At 37.2% G+C, this 21,591-nt stretch overlaps 1 protein-coding gene across 1 annotated transcript in view; it reads right to left on the reverse strand.

Annotated features, from left to right (window-relative positions):
• The window catches only part of ATRNL1 (attractin like 1), a 538,433-nt gene that overhangs the window by 402,927 nt on the left and 113,915 nt on the right, over positions 1 to 21,591 (reverse strand). The window contains exons 16-19 of the mRNA XM_054382173.1: positions 12,245 to 12,458; positions 11,392 to 11,580; positions 6,540 to 6,758; positions 903 to 1,040 (exon numbers count right to left, since the gene is read on the reverse strand). Coding sequence (XP_054238148.1) covers positions 903 to 1,040; positions 6,540 to 6,758; positions 11,392 to 11,580; positions 12,245 to 12,458 — 760 coding nt within the window. The remainder of the gene's footprint in view (positions 1 to 902; positions 1,041 to 6,539; positions 6,759 to 11,391; positions 11,581 to 12,244; positions 12,459 to 21,591) is intronic.

Raw genomic sequence — 21,591 nt, forward strand, 5'->3', positions numbered from 1 at the left:
ACCTCCAGTGATGGTGACTCCACCACCTCCCTGGGCAGTCCATCCCAGTGCCTAATCAGCCTTCTGAGGAAGTGTTTCCTAATATCCAACCTAAACCTCCCCTGGCACAGCTTCACACCATGCCCTCTTGTCCTCTTAAAAGAAAGTTGTAGAGAGTGATAAGGACCCCTCTAAGTCTCCTCTTCCCCAGGCTGAACACACCCAGCTCCCTCAGCCTTTCCTCATATGACTTTCCCTCCAGCCCCCTCACCAGTCTGGTTGCTCTCCCCTGGACCTGCTCCAGCACCTCAATATCCTTCCTGAAGCGAGGGGCCCAGAGCTGCACACAGTGCTCGAGGTGAGGTCTCACCAGTGCTGAGTACAGGGCAGAATTCCATCCCTGGTGCTGCTGGCCACACTGTTCCTGATCCAGGCCAGGATGCCATTGGTGACCCATGCCCCCTGGGCACACTGCTGGCTCATGTTCAGCTGCTGTCACCCAGCACTGCCAGGTCCCTCTCAGCCAGGCTGCTCTCCAGCCACTCATGCCCCAGTCTGTAGCACTGCATGGGGTTATTGTGGCCAAAGTGCAGGACCTTGTGCTTGGCCTTGTTGAATCTCATACCACTGGCCTCAGCCCATCGACCCAGCCTGTCCAGGTCCCTCTCCCATCTTGTTCTTAGAGTATCCAGACCAAACAACTGCAAAACAATGATTCTGGATGCAAAGCTTCTCTAAAAGCTATTAATCTGGTTTTGAATCATTGATTTAGCTGATGGACTCATCTGCAGGATCAAATAAATGTTTAACCTTTAAGGAAAAGTTAATTTCACATCACATTAAAAAAAGTTAAATTCACATCACATAAAACATCATATAATTTCTTTTTTGTTTTTTTTTTTCTTCCTGGCAGCATGACTTACCTGTACACTGTCCTCCATTTGTGGGGTCCCCATAGTATCCTGGCATGCACGTTTCACATTGTTTTCCTGTTGTGAGGTTTTTACATTGATCGCAGACATTACTGTTGACACAGGTGCTGTGGCCATTGCACTGGCAAGCTAGAATATAACATTTAAAAGCCATTACTGCACTGCTTTGGGGAAGAAATTTTTTTCCTATAGCACAAAATTGCAATACAATGTAATTCTGAGGAGTTTAATGCTGACTAATGACCAGCATAAATATTTGTACTTCGACACATTACCTCTTTAAAATAGCATTGTGACAAGACATGAATTCACACAAAAGACCATAGAAGCTATGTGGTGACATGTGAGTGCAAGGTGTGTTAGAAAGTCTCCTTTGCCATTGTGAGCAACTGAATCCAGTCCTCACAGGTTTAATATTAGCAACCTGATCTAGTGGAGGATGTCCGTGCTTACTGCAGGGGACATTGGACGAGATAACCTTTGGAGGTCCTTTCCAACCCAAACCATGCCATCATGGTCACTCAAGAAACCTGTTCAGAGGCAGTAAGCCACGAACTGAGACCAAATGAAAACCTCATACCTACATGAAATCCACTGTGAAACACTTGAAAGACTGCTGTGATGGAGAAATAAGGAAGACGGACAATTCACACTCAAACTTTTATCTACTGAGGAGAGAAAAGTTACAAAAAAAAAAAAAAAGAAGAAAGCAATCCAACAAAACCCAAACCAAACAAATTTAAAAAAATAATAAACCCACCAGACAAACAACCTTGAACACTGATTTATGCTGAACATTTGTGATCCTAATGGCATACTAAGGGTTTTAAGGACATCAGGACCACATCAAACAGCTCCAGTCCCTCCTAACTACAACTCAGGTGAAAGTAAAACAAAATTTAACTACTATTGACGATGTTTTTATGCCTGACCTTAAAAGCATAAAATTGCTTTTTGTCAAATAAAATATTACAAACCAATAATCTTACACCATAGCTCCATTCCAGGGCTCCACATTTTGAAGAAAATCAGAAAGTACTGAACACTATTTCAGCAAAATCACAATATGACTTCTGCCAAAATCATTGATCCTGCTGCCATGACTTGGCTGAATGACCAAGAGGTTTTGAAGGATGACCTCTCTATAGAGTGGGACCTCAGAGCTCATAGCACTCAGCAGATTAGCAATCTGTCAATTACAGCAGATGCCAAATGTCAGACTGTGTCAAACCTGTCAATCCTTTCCTGGTGAAGGGTGTGTAAGACTCAGCAGAGGACACAGCTGTCTCTGTAAGATTTTTTTTTTTTAATTTGGATTTTTAATCTAAATATCACAGTGACCATGTCTTCACTTCTTACTGCTGGATTTAAAAATTTTTAGAGCTGTTTCATAATTTAGTGATTTCATAAATTGACTCATAGCCCCTTAAGCCACACAAGTTTAAAATCTCTTCTTCCTCCTGTGGCTCTGCCTTGTAAATGAATATCAAACCTTTCTGTACCACTAGTTGAGTCTTGTCTAAATATCTTCAGAAATTACAAATTATCTTTTCTCACTTGTCTAAATACCCTTAGAAAGTACAAGTTTTGGGGTTTTTTTCCTGAGAATGTTTGATTTTCAGATAACTTTGTGGTGTCTTCCACCAGGCAGTTTGCCATTTACAGTTTACTAAGCAAACCCAGCATGAATCACAGCTCCATTTGGGGGTTTGTTTATATGTCTTACACATTAAATTACTGAAAGCAATTGTTAAGAAACAAATGCAGCCCAATAAAACAAAAGTAAAAGCAGAGACTACATTAAATAAGTGTTCCATTACAGTAAAGTAAGATCATCTAATTAAGACTATCATAATGTAGGGAAAATATTTCATTCTGATAGTCTCTAACTAGCAAGTATTGATTAATAGATTATCTACTCATCCTAATTGCTTAGTTTTGCATTGCTTACTTTTTGGTGTTATTTAAAGGATAATGAAAGCCATGTTAATTGATTTCTTTTATTGTGAATTTTAGTTTTTTTTCTGTAAGTCATAATATTAGCTGGTCATGCATTATAGCTCTTAAGAAAATGGAAGAGATTTCAAATCATGCTCAAAAAAAAACCCCAAAAAACAAAACCTACCCTAAAACAACAAAATCCAATACAATCTACAACTAACACTTTCAGATTACATTATATATTTATAGTTATATATATAACTACATATATATAATATACATAAATATATATTAAAAATATATAATACTTTTTCCTCAATATATTAAATATATTGAGAAAAGTGACAAATCAAAACAATTCCACAGTTCAACACCTTCCTATGATATAGATGAGAGCAATCAAACTGAAGCTGTCAGTATTAAATAATTAAAATAATAATTCAAATAATGAGGCACTCTAATGAACATTTAAAATGACAGCTAGGAGCTAAATTTTTTAAGTAATTTTTGTATTTAAGTGATTCTAACGTACGTCACTGCCAAGCACAAAGTCATTTTCTAATACATACAAATATGATTCAGCTGAATCTTCACTGAGGCTCCCCTGGGGATAAGCAATTTTAAAAGTCTAATTTACTTTTGACCTCTGTGTTTAAATGGCTGCTGATGCTGACAATTGTTGACAATAATCATTTTAAGAAAATATTTTAAACTAGGAAAATATATAAAAAGGATGTCTGCATTATGATTTGGATCTAGGGTGAGAATTCTTCACCTAGTTATAAACAAACTCTTTAGAATTAACTCACACTGCTTTTCAGAGGAGAAATACAGGCTTGAAAGACAAGCTTGGGCTTGTATTCTACCTCAACTGCTCTCTTCATGAGAAGAAATGCCAACACTATTTTTCTTTTTTCCTTTTTTTTAAATATATGATGGTTTTCATTTTATCATATAATAATAGCTTAGTTAAACACAAATCTGATGAAAAAAAATGAAAATGTTCTCATATTAAGAGAAATACTATGACAGCTGCTTTGAAGACTACTGATTTAAAAATGACCAGTCACAAAAAGAAACATTTTTCTTATGCTACCTGCTGAACACTAGGTTTAAAGATTTGGACAGACAGAAAAGGAGAATGAGTTCAAAATATTTACCACCAACACAACTGCCCTGAAGCATTATAAAGAGCATGGATATAAACTACAAGGAAAACTAAGTGCATAAATGAATGAGCATGGATGACTTGCCCAACTGTTCACCAGCGTGGCAGAATAATCTTCAAACTAAATGTTACAACCTATTTATTTTTATTTCCATCCAAACTACTGACTGTTCAGCAAGCTTATACAGACGTAGTATCAGTTCTGTTCTGTTTCAAGAGCATCAGATGACTGCTGTCCTGAGAATAATAAACCATGTTAGTATAATCCATTACAGATGATACCTTGAGAAAATGAAACCAGCAGCCTAGGATCAAAAGCTACAGCCTATACCAATCAAAATGAAATTTCACATGAATTGAATTTTAGTTCTATGACTTCTGTAGGATTTGCTTCCTAAACTCAGAGAACAATGGCAGTTTTTAAAGCAAAGTGCAACTTCAGTGAATTCCTGTTCTGAACATACAATGAGTACAGAATTTTATCCAAGAAGAATGATTATTAAACAAATAAGATCATGAAATCTTTTAAAACATTTTGGATAAGCAATATATATATATTTATCTATCTATAGATATATATTAAAAATATATATTAAAACATAAAAATATATCTCTATATTATATATATCTATAGCTACATATAATATATATGAATATATATATAATATATATAATATACATATAATCTATATAATATATATATTATATAGATACTAGAATCTCACTGTGGTAGACACTATGTATTGCAGTGAAAGTCTAATTGCACTCACTATCAATAAATGTGTATTTTAACATAGAAAGAACTGAAGTTTCCATACAATGTGAGGCCATTCTACTGTTTCCAGAAATTTACTAGAGGCTTCTTTATTCATGAAATAGTATTAGATGGTTTGAGTTTTCTTGGTTTTAACTTAAAATATTTGACAATGTTTGACTGAGTTTCCATATTCTAAAACTTAAATTAAAAAAAAAAATTAAAAAAATCTACTTTCTACCTCTAGATCTAAAAAGAAAGTTACCAAACTAAAATTTTCTTCAGAGATTCTGCTTTTTATATAATCCACATAAATACAGATATATAAACCCACACATATAGATACACATATATACAGAGAGAAAAAGACGTCAATGAACAAAGTACCCAGGAGAGGGGAAGAAACAACAAACCACATAGCTGCATGTACCCCTAAACTTTCTGATCCTAGAGAAGCCCCAGCTTCTAAATTTATCAGCAGTAGGAACACTTGCTGGAAAAAAAAATTAGGCACAATTACACCACTTTAAAAAAAAAAATCAAGCTTTTAAAATATACTATTTATTGTCAATTATCACTGGTGGTCTTTCATACTCCCCAATGTGCTTTTGATTTGACTGCACCACTGCTTTCACACACTGCTTTCAGGATTTCACAGTCTCACAGTATATCAGAGGTTGGAAGGGACCTCCAGAGATCATCAGGTCCAGCCCCCCTGCCAGAGCAGCATCACTTAGGGTACTCTGCACAGGAATACATCCAGGTGGGTTTGAAAGTCTCCAGAGAAGGAGACTCCACAACCCCCTGGGCAGCCTGTTCCAGGGCTCTGTCACCCTCACTGGAAAGAAGTTTCTCCTCATGTTGAGCTGAAATCTTCTATGTTCTAGTTTGAACCCATTGTTCCTTGTCTTATCACTGTGAACCACCCAAAAGAGCCTGGCCCCCTCCACTTGACACCCACCCCTCAGCTATTGATAGACATTGATCAGATCCCCTCTCAGTCTTCTCTTCTCCACACTAAACAGCCCCAGGGCTCTCAGGCTCTCTTCATAGGGGAGATGCTCAAGTCCCCTAAGCATCCTCATGGCTCTCTGTTGGATTCTCTCCAGCAGGTCTCTGTCTCTCTTGAACTGGGGAGCCCAAATCTGGACACAGTATTCCAGGTATGGTCTCAGCAGGGCAGAGCAGAGGGGTAGAACTACTTCCCTAGACCTGCTGGACACACCTTTCTTGAGTATTTCCGTATGGCTGTACCAGTTCAGGCTTCCACAACCTTAAAACACCTGATGCCTTGCTTAGATTTCCAGCAATCAAAATTAAAGTACTATACTCAGATTGATATGGCTTGGACTTCAGAAATTCTCTTAAAGATTACAAAAGCATACATTCTATTGCTCACAATGTCTAAAAGGTAAACTGGAGGCACAGCTTAGGCATTTGGTAGCCACCCCCATTCTCACAACCAGATGGACTTCTATTTGAGCAGCAAGGACACAGGAAGTTCCTGCCCCTGGCCATCAGCAGTTGCCAATGCTTTCTCCCCAGCCACACTGCTCTTTGGTGGATAGAAAAGCCAGAAGAAAGCAAGAGTTGGAGCAAATTGATACAGGTGACTTTTAAAAAGTAGAAGGATGTGCTGGGCGAAAACCTATTTGCAAATAAATGGCAGTGTTATTTGCATTTTTCAAAATAAAGATGCTAATCTGGCATGCTTAAACAGAGAATCATCTCCTAATTCATATACAAGAAGAGAAGTAAATCTTACCTGGACATTGGATAAAAGACCACTCATAATTTTTCTCTTTTGGGCAAAGATTAGCTTCGAGTACCATTTCATTGGAGTGCATGCCCACAGGCTTCATTGGGCCTCTTGATGATCCTTCCAAACATTGCCCTTTTCCAGTGTTACTGGGATCATTGCACCATCCACACCCAGGTTGCTCCAAACACTGTCCACAAGTCCTCAGTCCAGAGCAGTTTTGAGCTTTATTACATGAAACACAACATTAATAATGCAAGAATTATTTTATTCTGTGGGTTTGGCCTGGGTTTTGATTTTTTTTTGTTGTTGTTTTAAATAAAATGTTAGGATTTTACAACAGTTGATGAAGAAATTACTTTGCATTCCCATTTCTTTGTGTATATTAAAGAAATGTCAGTAACATATTGGCAAGAATATTTCCATTTTCTGTAAAATTTGCACTTCTTCAAAGGTCACAAAATACACAGCAGGTGCTTGTTACATGAAAGTGCAACAAAAAAGATTTCAAATAAAGAGAGTGTAGCAGAATAATATTACATATCTTCATTAAATCCCCTGACAAAATAGATATTCTGTGCTTATTATTAATACATAGTATGGAATGCATATGCTAGTAATTTTACTGACATATACAGTCTCCCAATAGGAAAACTTCAGAATTCAAGACAAGGTCAATATTCCAAAGAAGAGTGATGATAATAATAATAATAATAAAAAAATTGTAGTAACTCAAATTCAAACCAAAAATTCATTTTTTAAAAGAAAGCATTTGAAAGGTTTGTGGTTTGTTGTTTTTTTTTTTTTTTCTGGTGGACTCTCAAATGGCTTCTACACAACTGTAACCTCTCAGTTTGGCAGCCAGGACATTACATCCAACTAATATTCACAGCTACCTGAATCACTCTACTGTATAAAGGCAATACTTGAATCTATGCTATAAAGGGTACACTAAGCAGAACAATCCCATTTTTAATGAAATAAACTGGCAGCAAAATAAAGCTAGATACTCTGATTTCAGCAACTATTAAAACTGTTTGAAAGTAGTAGAAATTGTCAGAGAGAAAAAAAACAAACAAACAAAAACAAACAAACAAATAAACAAACTCCAGTAGCCTAAAGAGAGATGTTGGTATCAAGAAAACAGTTAAGGCAGTTAAAATTTGGATGTGATCTCAAATGGCTTCAACAGTGCAGAAAGCTAGCACATGCTTTTGTATCATTAGGCTTGGAAGAATCCATGTAGGAAGAAATGTTTCAAACTTCCAAATATGGCAAAGGCTGGGGAGGGAGCCCACAACCCACTCTCCATTATTCCTGGAAATCAACATCAATCATGTGAAAAATCAGTTTTAAACATGCTCTCAAAAGACCTGAAACTGAATAAAGCAAATTTTGGGGGATTAGTACATTATAAGATAAGCAGAAAAATAAAGACCACCATTCTCTACTGGCTGACCTGCCTTTTCAGAGATTCACTGTAAATAATCCAAATTAGTCTCATGTTGCTATTAATTCAGAAAACAGTTCTGAAGTATCAGTTACACTATCTTCCTGGAAGACAAAACAGAACCAAAAGTGAACATCCTTAGATACTCTCTGTAGTGGCATTCTGTTGAAAAACAGAAGAGACCTAACAGAGAAGTTATTGTTTATGGAAGCAGGGGATATTCCAGCAGAAATACTCTTTGAAATTCAAGAGGTGGTCCAAGATTGTTCAACTGTCAGCTACTCAATCAAAAGTCATAATGGATGGAAGATGGGGAGATGAGTGAAATGCAATTTTTTGGCAAGCAGGTATTAAAATGACAAAATGTCACCAATAAAACAGTGGTTTTCATTTTATTTCCAAGTTGTGAAAATAAATGTGAAATTCTCTGCTGGTTTATTTTTTCTTATAAATCATACATGCTTGTGTGAAGTTTGGGGCTTTTTTTTAATTCAAAGGAAAACATCCAAAACCTCAGAAAGAAGTAACTCAGAATAAAGTATTTCTTTAAAAGAAAAAAAAAAAAGTATTTCATTTTTAAGGTATTATTACATTCCATTTTTCAAGTAAATAGAAACACTACCCCTTGATAAGGGAATCTACTTCACTACCTCAGCAGCAATAATGATATATCTAAATAAAAAAATTTTCAGGTCATTTAGACTACAATAACATCTAAACCATGTTTCATTTGAATATTCATTTTCTTGTTTAAATGTAAAATAATTAAGACTCTAAAACTCTAAAAATCCTGTTTATAGACACAGAATCTTGTTGAATAGAAAATACATAAATGTATTTTATCATTTATATAATGATGAACTAGTTCACAGCAAAACCCCTTTGCCTCAGCTAATACAAACTTTTACAGACCTGACAAAAATGACAATTAAATTAAAACCAATTTCATGTGTTCCCCAAACAAATTGAATCTTCATGATGATGTGCAAGTACTACACAAACTAGAACAGAATTCAGAATTTGGGCTGACATGATATCCACTATGTTTCAAAGCTTTGACATATGCTATCTTTAAAAGCTAAGCATCATTCATGTGGTGTTCTATCACTTTTATCTCCAAATTTCCATCCACCCATCTTTTGCCACAACTCATTACCAATATTTTATAAGCTGCAAATTTGATTCCGTATAGGACTGTAAAAAAAGTTCAGAACTGTTGCAAGTGAGAAACCTTTACATAATTAATTACTACTACAAATACACAGAACAAGAGATTAAGTGTTCCTATTTTTCCTTTATTAGGACCAAATATGGGCTGACAGCTGGGTTTAGAGGACATAAAGCCCCAAGGAACACACAAACCCTACTTCTTGTCTAAACCTGGACACTAGAACCTGGATTAATATATGAAATTCACTAGCCAAGTCTAAAACTTTACCAGAACATGTCAGCATTGCACTGGTTCATTATCTGCTGTGATTATTAAGGATGAAGAAGAAATCTCAATTAAGAGGGATACAGGCTCCTGGCCAATTTTCTTATCACTTATTTTTCTTTAATTCAGGTACATGCAGTGGTCTAGTACATAAAGCTTTTCTTTTCTTCCCTCCTAAGATTATGATGGTTCCTATTACAGGCCCAACAGGACCTTTCTTTGCTCAATATTTTCCCCAGTCTCAGGTGAAAGCAAGTAGCCACCTTCTGTAGTTTTTATATTTGTATCCATCCATAATCTACCAACTGGAACCATGATCTTATTATACCCCTGCTTCTTGCAGTCAACATCATCAATCATGTCACAACACATCCACACCTAAAATGTTCCAGAGGTGCTGACATCAAAAGATCCTAATGGAGAGAGAAAGGAAGGTAGAAGTAACCAGAAAAAACACTCTCACAGATTAAGAGCTGTAATGAGAGTTCAACAGAAGTTCAGTTTGGATCCCACTGGACTGAAGTCCTTTACAGGTAGGAAATATTTTCATTAAAACTCGAAGGACATTAAAAATACAAAGAACCAGTCTCCTGTACGGTTGTGACTGAGGAATTATTCTACATGAACTATGAGACAAGAATCTAAAGCACCTGGAAGCTTGATCCAGCATCTACATGAATTATGGCACCAATACACACTGGAACTGCATGGTGCTGAACTCACCAAGGTCTGCACCTTCTTTACCTGCCTGGTGGCCTAATAGAATTCCTTCGGTTTCCATGGAGAGGATAAACAATCTGCAAGGGTTAATAATCAGCATTTGCAAGCCAGAAGAATCTAAGGAAGACCAAGACCACTTGTTTTGCACCTGTATTACAATACTCTCAAAAGACTAAAACTATCACTATTGCAGTTTTTATCTCACATGGTAAGAAAATGGACTTCTTGGACAAAATCAATCAGAAGCTTCAAAAATCTGAATTCAGCTCATCTCCTTTTTTTGTTACCTTGATGTTGTATACATCTAAGTTTTAAAAGTACTCTTTTCCAACTCATGGCCTGTGGTTGATACTCTAATTGTGCAAACAATCATGGCATTTTTTCTTTATCTGAAAACAACAGACTTTTTACTCTTTCAAGAGACTGTTTCATCATAAGAGAACTGCCAGTTATTCTATCTGTATCTAGAAAATGCATACACAGTACTGACTGCTCAAGTTAGTAACTATATGAGGTCATTAATCTGGAATTATTTTCATCTTTAGTGAATGTGTTGATTCCTATCCATATAGAGGCCCTTTTGAGTGGAAAACAACCCCAAATCCACATCCTATTTAATAGGATAAATGCTGTGGCAGGTTACACCCAGCCCAGGAGGGGGTGGGCTGAAAAGAACCTAGCCCCCAGGTGAACAAAGAAACCTGACCCAGGTGGGCAGAGAGATTTGGTCCCCACTCGCAGGGGGAGGGGTCCCTGGGTCAAAGTCTATTCCACTCCCTCTTACTGTCCACCAAGCCTATTTAAGGGGAGTCATTTCCTGTCCCTCTCTCTCTTGCTCCTGCCCTCACCTGCCTGAGATGCTGCTCCTGCTGTTGCTGTAACCATGTGGTGGGGTCTGTTCCATGCTGCTCCAGACTCCTAAGGATCGCATCTAAAGAGAATTCACATTGCAGCCAGAGAATACTTTGCCAGCTGTGCCTGGTTTTGTATATATTTTTATTTCCCCTTTTTCCTTATACCTTTGTAACCTTCCTTCCACTCAAATGCTTCTTATATTTTTTAAAACTTACCTTTTCACTTCCAAACCACTTCAAGACTGTTTCTTTCATAGTTTTACCTCTCTTTTCTCCTGCATAATTTACTTTCTTCTACCAGGAAAAAAAAGGGAGAGGGGAGGCAATCTAAACCTGTTCCATTTGGGTTTTTGGACTCTGGGAAAGCTTAAAGCACAATAAACTGATGATGATACTCACGGGAGCATGTGGCTGTTTGCCATTCTAGGCACTGTCCGTATGGGAAGGAGATTATGTAGGCATTGGAGTCAACACACCGTTTTGTACTGCTGCACCACATGCATTCCATACCATTACTTGTGCAGTTGGCACATGTTGTTCTCAGGGAACATGGCTTTTTGCAGGGTCTGGCATTCTGGTTGGGACTGACTGAAAAAAAAAAAAAAACCAAAACCAAAAACCAAATATTTATCATTTTGAACACAAGTTCAATCTCCTTTTCCTTTAATCACACATTCCATTAAAAAAAAAAAAAAATCCTTGTCAAAGTGAATGTGGTTGCTTCCTAATTAGCTAGAAATCATTTCATCCAAACTTATGCTGCAGTATAGAAATATATTAATATAAAAAATTAAGTGACACTCAGCATGAGTTTTACTGTAGCTCTAAGAGTCCATTTAAACAATTTTACAGCAAATTTATCAATTTATTCATATAGCAGATTTAATAGTCATTGCCTAGTAACATAAGCTTAGTTATTTGCACATACATGACATAAAACACATCTCAAACTTCTATAACAAATAGCTACACAAGCACTGTTGTCTCTGACTACTACTAATTTAGAAGCAACTTATAAAAGGCTTCTGGTGTAATGCAAACTTAGCCACATAAATTAATTCTCAAATAAATATTTGCTGCTTTAGGAATATTATTTGTATAGATTAAAACTCCTTTTTTTTAATAAAAAAAGTAATTTAAAAAAAAATATTTAATCCAAATTATCAAAAAAATCCCTCTTAGCCACATGAAAAACCCAGACAGCTTACTAATCATGACAGTAACAGTAACTTGAGTCGAAGAGATTGCTTACCAACAGGTTTTTCACACACAAGACCATCTGCCATTGCAGTGCATGGATTTGCTTTCAGACCTGCCACCTCTGCTCTTTCTAGGTAGGCACAGAAGCCAGAATCATTTGGTTCTCCAGGCAGCCACTGCAGGGTTGTGTTTGTAAAAGGGGACATGTCATCCCATCCCCAGTAGGAGATGTTGATCTTCCGTAAACCTACCCAAGGGGAAATTTTCTATGAATCAGAATGAAAAAAGGGGGGAAGAGGGGGAAAAAATGTGAGATAATTAGTTAAAATGCTTGGTTTGCTTGGGATGTTCTTTTGTTACAACATTTCAAATAGCAGCTCATGTTTTGAGAGAACTGGCCATATTTTCTCACTCTCTCACCTCATCGGTCATTGTCCATAGAGGTTTTTATCTTAATTGGTCTACCTTGCTGAACCCTGCTCCACCACCAAAAAAACAAACAAACAAAAAACCCACCAAAAAAAAACCACAACAAAGATAAAAAAGACAAAACCCCTACCCACTATAGAATCATAGAACGGTCCAGTCCAGAAGGGACCTCCAAAGGTCACCTAATCTGACCTCCCCACAGTCAGCAGGGACATCCCCAACTAGACCAAGCTGCCCAGGGCCTCGTTGAGCCTCACCTTGAATATACCCAGGGAAAGGAGCCCCAACCACCTCCCTGTTCCAGTTGCACCACCCTCATAGTGAAGAACTTCTTCCTGATACCCCATCTAAATCTGCCCATTTCTAGTTTGAAGCCATTTACGTTTCTGTTCTACTACAAATCTGTTTCTTCTGATTAAAGTCAATTCTGATTACTGTTATTTGACACAGAGTCAGAAACCAGGTCAAACAGTCATAATTAAGTAGTTGTTTGGGGTTTTTTCCCAGTGGCTACTATACTGATTTCTACCTGGTAGGCCAGTGTGGACAATAAAATGCACTTAATTCACAGCAGTTTACAGTAATCAAAATTAATGAAAAACCAGGATAAATATCCCATCCTCTCAAGTCTGTACTGCTGATACCAATCAAAATCTTTAGGCAATTCAGAGACAGAGGTGAAAGTGGCACATCCATAACCCTAATGCCATTTATTACACATTGAATGGTCTTTTATTATTGATTTATCCGCTATATATATTTAAAAAAAGAATCAAGACTAGAAAATACAAAAAGCACTAATGCTGTAAAAATATTTAGGATATATCAGTAAAATTATATCACAAATTCTACTAATTTTTATAATTTCATCTTTATACAATTCCCAAGAGAAAAAGCAGATTTTTAAGGAATAAAGTCCTTTGTTCTGGGATAAATCTACATACATTTCTTGCTTCCATCACTGGAAAAATCTCAAGGTACCAAACCCAATCTCATTTCCTCAGTTAATCTCTGTGCAGGCAGTTTTCATGAGCCACAGTTTAAAAATAAGGAACAAAGACAGAGAGACTACAGGCTGTGATGGGTGTGGGATGGTAGGTGAATACCATGGTGCCAAATAACACAGCCATCTGCAGCAGGCAAAGGACAGAAGTTGTCAGCTCCAAAGTAGAGATGTTGATCTGATTGTGAATCAGGTTCTCAACTGATTTAATTTACAGGTCAAGGCATGTAATACACCATAATATACCTAAAGGGGACCTGTCACAGTTCAGGATCTATGTGCTATTTCACCAGTAAATTGAGAGTCACAGTCATCATGTCTCAGTAAGCTCTTTCATCTTTGATCTCATATCTTTCTTCAGCCACTCAGGTTTATTCCATGGCTGGAAAAAAAAATCTTTCAGAGCATTTCTTTTTACCCTGCCTTGTCAGGTCAAACTGCAATATGAAGGGTTGCTAATTCTGCTTCAAGAATAGCAATGGTCATTACTTTTTCTTAAAAAACAGTAGGTAGATAATCAGTACTTCTGACCTCCACAAAACATACTCCCTATGTGCTCTTCTTTATCTGTCCTATCAGTTGGGAGAATGATCAAATAAAAATCGCTACAGCAACTAACAGACTTACAGATGCAAGAACAAACTTTAATAAGACAGAAAATTACTAAAAAACATCCTATTCCATGAGCAGTGGTGCACTCTAGGAGACTTTACAGGCTGCCCAGAGAGGTTGTGGAATCATCTCCTCGGAAGACTTTCCAAACCCACCTGGATGCATTCCTGTGTGGACCATCCTAAGTGATCCTGCTTGGGGGGGGAGTTGGACCCAATGATCTCTTGAGGTCCCTTCCAAACTCTAATGTACTGTGATACTGTGGTACTCCAGAACAGGAAAAAGAACAACCACCAAAAATGCCACCACCCACTCTTGCGTCTCACTCTGCTGTGATCAGCTCTCCAGGTATTTGTGGGAGTTCCCACATTCTGGATATAAGAAAGAACATGATGCAAGCAGTAAAAGCAGAAGTTGGGCATCTAGAATGTGGTAGATAATACATCTGTTGATGTCTCACTTGTGATAGAGTTGCTTATATTGGTGTATATGTATGGGATCCATAGGCATCAGGAAAAGTTAGAGATTTATGCATGCCTCTAGACATCTCTCTCTAGAATGCTAAGCAAGCATATCAGGCATATATAAAGAAGGTCAGGGGCTTAGGCAGGATAAGTTGCTGACAAACACAGACCTAAAACAATCCTAAATCACAGAAACATTCAGGTTGGAAAAGACCCTCAGGATCACCAAGTCCAACCCATAACCCTACTCTGCAAGGTTCACCCCTAAACCATATCCCCAAGCACCACACCCAAATGACCTTTAAACACATCCCGGGTTGGTGACTCAACCACCTGCCTGGGCAGCACATTCCAACATCTAACCACTATTTCCATGACAAATTTTTTCCTAAATGCCTGCTTTGGGGCTGAAGAATTTTGGTCAAGAGAAACTTCAACATATTACTGACTGTTTCTATTGCACTGCCAAATAATTTGGCATCAGTATACAGAAAACACAGATCCTATTCCACCTATGGTGAAAGGCATGTCAGGCCAATAATGTAAACTGATGGTACAGCAGAGGTGCTTGGAGAGAAATTCTTCTGTTTGAGTAGGAGAGCGTCTCAGAACCATTTTAACAATGACAAAGTCCCAGGGAGGAAAAGCCAGAGCACCCTTGGGAGGCGAAACCAGCACCCCAGAAGTGAAGGCCTTCTTGCAAAAGCAACACATCATCATTCTTTATAGCTGTAATATCTGGACAACTTATAGTCATCATGTCAGATATCTCAAATTCCATATGTGCCATCTTTGGCTCTTTGCTAGTGTAAGACATCAAAATACAGCCCTGAACACTGATTAGCATGCTATCAAATATGCACCATCACAGCTATCACCTTGCAGGCTCACTGATGCTCCTCTGGGCATATTGTTAGGAAGCAAAAAACAGACTATCCAAAACATTTTGCAATGTCTGATTAAAATATGGTAAATAGCTGAGAAGTAGGCCACCAAAAACATTCCAAGGAAATGCTTAAATCAATTATGTGGCACTAATTTCATGATGTTCATGCTATGACCAAAGCTTAGCAGCAAAAACAACCTTGCTGCACTGCACAAAAACCAGCAGGAAAAAACAGTGAAGAGAGAATTCAGGAGGTTCCACATGTAACACCTGCAGTCATCAGTATGCTGTAACTATCAAACTAATTCCTTCACAATAAAATCATAAATCTAGCCATTATGTCTCAAACTGACGAAAGATTCAGTCATAATAGCTCAAAGTACTTGAAGAAGTGGAGGGACTTCAAAAGGTGCTGAATGAGAATGCCAAACCAGTTTCTTCTTCAGGCCTATGAAATAATGAGAGTTGAACATCCTTCACTTGAACTCTATGGTGGTTTCATTTAATGCAAAATGAATATAGGAAAGTGATTCCTTTAACTTTAATATCTTGCCAGAGATGCTTCTGAAGAGGATCAGACATCAAGGGAACCAGACTGCCTGTTCCCTGTACGCAGAAGTCACTAATGATTCTAGTTTCCAGGCCTCTTGAAAAATATTATCAAACCAGGTGGGTGAAAAACACACTACAAACAAACCCTTCAGAAAAACACTTGCTGACATGAAATCAGCCCTAAAAATGTCTGATGTTTTTCTTCCCAAGAATACAGCTTCTTTATTGGAAGGTCAGATGATCTTTGCTCAAGAAAAGTTACTTCTCAGACTGTTCTGCAGATCTGTTCTTTTTCCTCAAACCTTGATGAACGTATGCTTTCAAGCTGTCCCAAAACCACAACTCAGAAACCTATCTTGTCCTCACTGTATTTGGTACTTAGTAAGTTGCTCAGAGTTGAAAAGCAACCTGCGACTCAGCCAGAATCAGTTCCTTCTCTGTTTGGGTAAAGAAGCAAAGTTCCAACATCCATGTGAATGAGTACAGATGTGAACATGTACACATGCAAGACCTTGTCAGTAAAAAAATGACATCACCTTGCTCAGGAAGTCATTCAAGACGCCTTTGTCTCAACACAACAGAGCTGTCCTGCTGCTTAGCCTGTTAACTGGAAAGCCAGACAACAAGTGGAAATGCACTGAAACTTTTTCTAAGTGATTTAACTGTGTCTATCTCAGTTCTTCAAGCTCACTATTACAGTATCTGATGTATGTCACAATTTTCCTGAGTGCTGTACAGCAGTCCACCCTTGATGTAGCTGCCAGTCCACTGGGGACAGAAGTGAATGAGAACTCCGAAACAACGTGGTTCCTACCATTACTAAAATGTCAAATGCACAGCTCCACTCTTATCTGGAAACTTCCCCTGTTTAATTTCAGAAGGATCCATTCTAGCTCTTGCCTCCTAGAGAAATTTGTTTAGTTTCAGCAAAGCTGATAATCTTTTGCTTGAAGCAAAGATAGGACTTAGGAATTATTTCAATTACATTACAGAGTTTTATGTGACACAATGTAGTTGATAGAACTTCACCTTAAGGAGAGGGAGGGGAAACTGGCTTGTAGAGCAAATATGAATGCCAACCTACTATTTTCCTATTTTTGTTCAACATGTATGCATCAGAATTTGTTAAAATAAGGTTATAGAATATCACTGCTCATATTCTGGCTGTTCAAATTGAGACCTCTTTTTTTCTGGAATACTATCACTCTCTAGATTCTGAAAAATTACATATCCTTCTCAAAATCAGGCTCCAAAGCCTATGTATAAAATCTGCATTATATTGCAGACAATAAATTTTAAAACAACATCAACAATAATCAAGCTTAGTCAATAGCATTCTGGGTAAGTTATCAGAAAAAAAAAATCCCCAAACCAACTAGCAAACAAACAAAATAAAAGGGGAGGAAAATACCCAGGGATCATCCAGCAAACTTTTACAGTGAGCCAAAGCAACGCACCACACAGCAGGTGGCCAAATCCATCTTGGGAAAGCTTGTATTGGGCCCTACTAATGTTGCAATGGAGAATAGAATCAAACATATCTTGAGAACTATTCCATAGCTTTATCACACCACACTATTTATAATTTAGAACCATTCTCCAGAATATGTTTCTCCTCTCATCTATTTCTTTCTGGGCCAGTTTTTAGAATTCTATTTTAGAAGCCATATACTTTTGCTTGAAATGCAGCTGGCCACGGCTTATCTGCTTTTATAGAACAATCTTTTATAACAACGACAACAAGGTGCCAAAAACCCTTTTAAGTGAGAAATCAACCTTCATATTAAGTTAGAAAAGATTCAGAAATTATTAAATTCTGAGACAAATTGCTGGACAGGGTTTTATTTCCATCTGACAGAGTAAAACAGCGACGCATACCAACAGCACATGGTCTGGGAAGGTTCTTCTCCCCCTCTACTCTGCCTGCTGAGACCACACCTGAATACTGTGTTCAGTTTTGGGCACACAGTTCAAGAGAGAGACAAGGACCTGCTGGAGAGAATCCAACAGAGAACCATGAGGATGATTAAGAAACTTGAGCAGCTCCCCTATGAAGAGAGACTGAGAGCCCTGGGGCTGTTTAGTCTTGAGAAGACTGAGAGATGATCTGATCAGTGTCTATAAACACGTGAGGGGTGGGTGTCAAGTGGAGGGGGCCAGGCTCTTTTCAGTGGTGCACACTAATAAGACAAGAAACAATAGGTACAAGCTTGAACACAGAAGATTTCACTTCAACATGAAGAGAAACTTCTTTACACTGAAGGTGACAGAGCCCTGGAACAGGCTGCCCAGGAGGGTTGTGGAGTCTCCTTCTCTGGAGACTTTCAAAACCCACCTGGATGCATTCCTGTGCAGAGTACCCTCAGTGATCCTGCTTTGGCAGGGAGATTTGGATTCCATGATCTCTAGAGGTCCCTTCCAACCTCTAATATCCTGTGATACACAATCCTATTTAATTGAACATAAGGCAAGTTTTTATCCATTATAGGAATCTACTAAACACTGATCAGTAAAAAATTTCAAAACTTCAAAAAAGCAATCTAAAAATATGCTCTTCTCTTATTCTAAACCTCTTAGTTTTAAATTTAAGTAGTAATTATGGAGCTGTGATAGGAAGGAAAGTTGTGTCACCTTAACAAGAGAGTTGATACTTCATGTTAAATCCACTGTTTACTCAAAATTTAAGTGAGACTAGGTTGCTTTGAGCTCTACAGTGAATGTGATCATTTATTCATGACACTTTTCAGGCATTACTGCTGCCTCAGCAATAACTTAATGAGGGCTGAATAATTTGCAGATGAGTGAAGTGAGCAAGTCTACCTTTCCTGAATATCCAATTACTGTGACTGAAAATTTGCCTGTTTCTTAATTAAGCAAATTGCTGAGGAATTATATATAGCTTTCAGAAATTTATCCCCAACTTTATTTAAATTCCTTTCATTTTGTATCTTGAATTGTCCTTCAAGTATACAACACTTCTCCAACTCATTTTCTAATACATGCATCACAGTATGTTATTACCAAATTTGAACGAACTTCCCAAGAATCATTGGGAAGTTTTCTAGGAAAATAGTTGCCCTAGAAACAAATAGACAAACTGAAAATATAGTGGGCCCTTAGTGCTCACATTTCACCAATATTCACAGGTTTGAGAAGGGCTCGTAGCTATTTTGCCTCTTTTCTGCAAAATAATGAATAAAACCAAACCTGCTTGCTAAAAAAAGTTATATGACAAAAAAGCCTACTCATTCTATTTAATACCTCATTGCTTGTTTCCTACTAACTATGCATCAATTCTTAGCTACACTTGGTACCTCCACATTTCATAAGTATTTACCTAGTGAATGGCACACAAACAAGCAAGTAAGCTCCATGGTTTTTAAATGTCTCAGTATTTATTAGACACACATGATGAAATTTTGATGTAGTAAGTAGTAGGTGTCATATATTCACACAGAATCAATAAGGTTGGAAAAGACCTCAAGGACCATCAATATTCAGTCATAAGAACACTTATTTCTCCCTGCCTTTTCAAATTTCAGTATCCAGGATATACCCTTCAGTTTTCTTCAATACAGGGGACAATTTTCTTGGAAAGTCAGGTTCTCCTCTCAGGCATCCAAAGAGAGCTGAGCTCCCCACTTGCTGAAAGTATGAAGGCACTTAAAGTAGAGGTAAACTAATGGACAGTTAATGTAACAACTCTAATATTGAGGCAAAGTGCTTAAATAATCTATTAGACTTCCCAAACCACAATAGTAAAGTGAGACTTATAGAAGATGTAGCAAAGACAATAACCCAGGGAAAAAAAAAAAGTAGATGTCAGCTTCACTACAACCAAACATACAATAAACCCACAAAAACATACATCCCTCTGAGAATACTTTGAGCCAACAAGAAATAAGCTCACTAATTAACTGCATCTGACACTCATTTTATAAAGGAGGCTTAGCCTTGAGAGCAGTGAATTAAAAGGAAAAGCTGCAAACAGTTTATAGAATGAAAGGCACTTTTGAGAAATGTTCTCATCTGGGTTTATGCTTATGACAGCAAAACTAAATTTTCTCAGAATTTATTGCATGCTAACAAGAAAATTATTATTTTTAGTAAAGTTCCACAGTTGTGAGCAAACTCCCAAGAGAACTAATTGCACTTTTAAATGAATATACATTTGAATATTAGCAGGAACAATTAATTAACCTCATACTGCTGTTGAATCTACTTTGCAGAAAAACTCAAATCTTCCCTTTCATAGTATTTTGCTTACTAGGTCAATAAAACAGCATATAAGAAAACATATCAGGTATCATTTTGTATTACTAGGGGAATTTTCAGTCTATCTGTTGTGTTTATTTTGGCATTCTCTTAAAGAATTTAATTTATTTTTTTAATGAAAAGTAGAAATTAGTCGTTAGATTGTTTGCCATGGCTTTAGAATACATCTGCAAATTCAACAGTGTTTTGACATCACATTACTGAGGTCTTTGTTTTGTCCCTTTCTTTAGTACCAAATGAGCTTTCTACTTGCCCTTTAAAAAAAAAAAAAAAAAACCAAACAAAAAAAAACAAAAACATCTACTGACTTCCAATTAAGACAAATTATTGATAAACAATAAGGTCTGGACAGGACTGGGAGACAGTGGCAGTCTCCTCCCTCTGAATCCTTCCAAAGCATCAATGTTTTGTACTGCTCTAAGCATGTTGAAGAAATTGTCCTATATTTGTGTCAGAACAAGGACTTTGCATATTAGAAAACAATCTGCAAATTCCAAAATTGCTTCTATGAACAATAAAAAAAAATTCTTAAGTTCTTCCAGACTGTAATATTTACTGACACTACTTTAACAGTTTGGAAAATACACAACAGTTACCAAAGTTGTTTTTCTTTCCTCTATAGTATATCAGATAAAGCAGAGATGAAAACAGATCCATATTCTTATTTCCATGTGTTGCTCTGACACATTCTCTAATCCTGAAAGCTTTTGTTTCATGTAAGTGAAAGATTGTGAAGCGTTTTATATTAACCACACATGTCAAACTCCACCATAGATCAGACAGATGAAAGGTGCAGTGTTCACCTCACAGTTGCTCTGTGTATTTGTGAACTCCATACCACCACCTGTTACAAAATCAAGCCATCTAAAATTCAATCATACTCCTTAAATCATTGTGATTGCAGTTTGGGGGGAGAAAAGCAGGCAAAAGAAAATCAAGATGTTTCAGAGAGCCACTGTCATACCTCATAAGACATTTAGGCTTCCCTACAAAAACTAAGAGTAACTGCATCAACAGATAGGAATTTAAAAATTGAGGCATTGGGTTTTTGTTTATTGCTGTTGGGTTTTGTTTACTGCTTGTTGTTTTTTTGTTGGTTTTGGTTTTTTCCTCTAAATGGCACTGAAAACACAATTTCTGGTATCATTTCATTAGAGCTTCTGATAACTACATGATTG

The sequence above is a fragment of the Indicator indicator genome, chromosome 7 (genome assembly GCF_027791375.1).
Source record: "Indicator indicator isolate 239-I01 chromosome 7, UM_Iind_1.1, whole genome shotgun sequence".
Taxonomy (NCBI): domain Eukaryota; kingdom Metazoa; phylum Chordata; class Aves; order Piciformes; family Indicatoridae; genus Indicator; species Indicator indicator.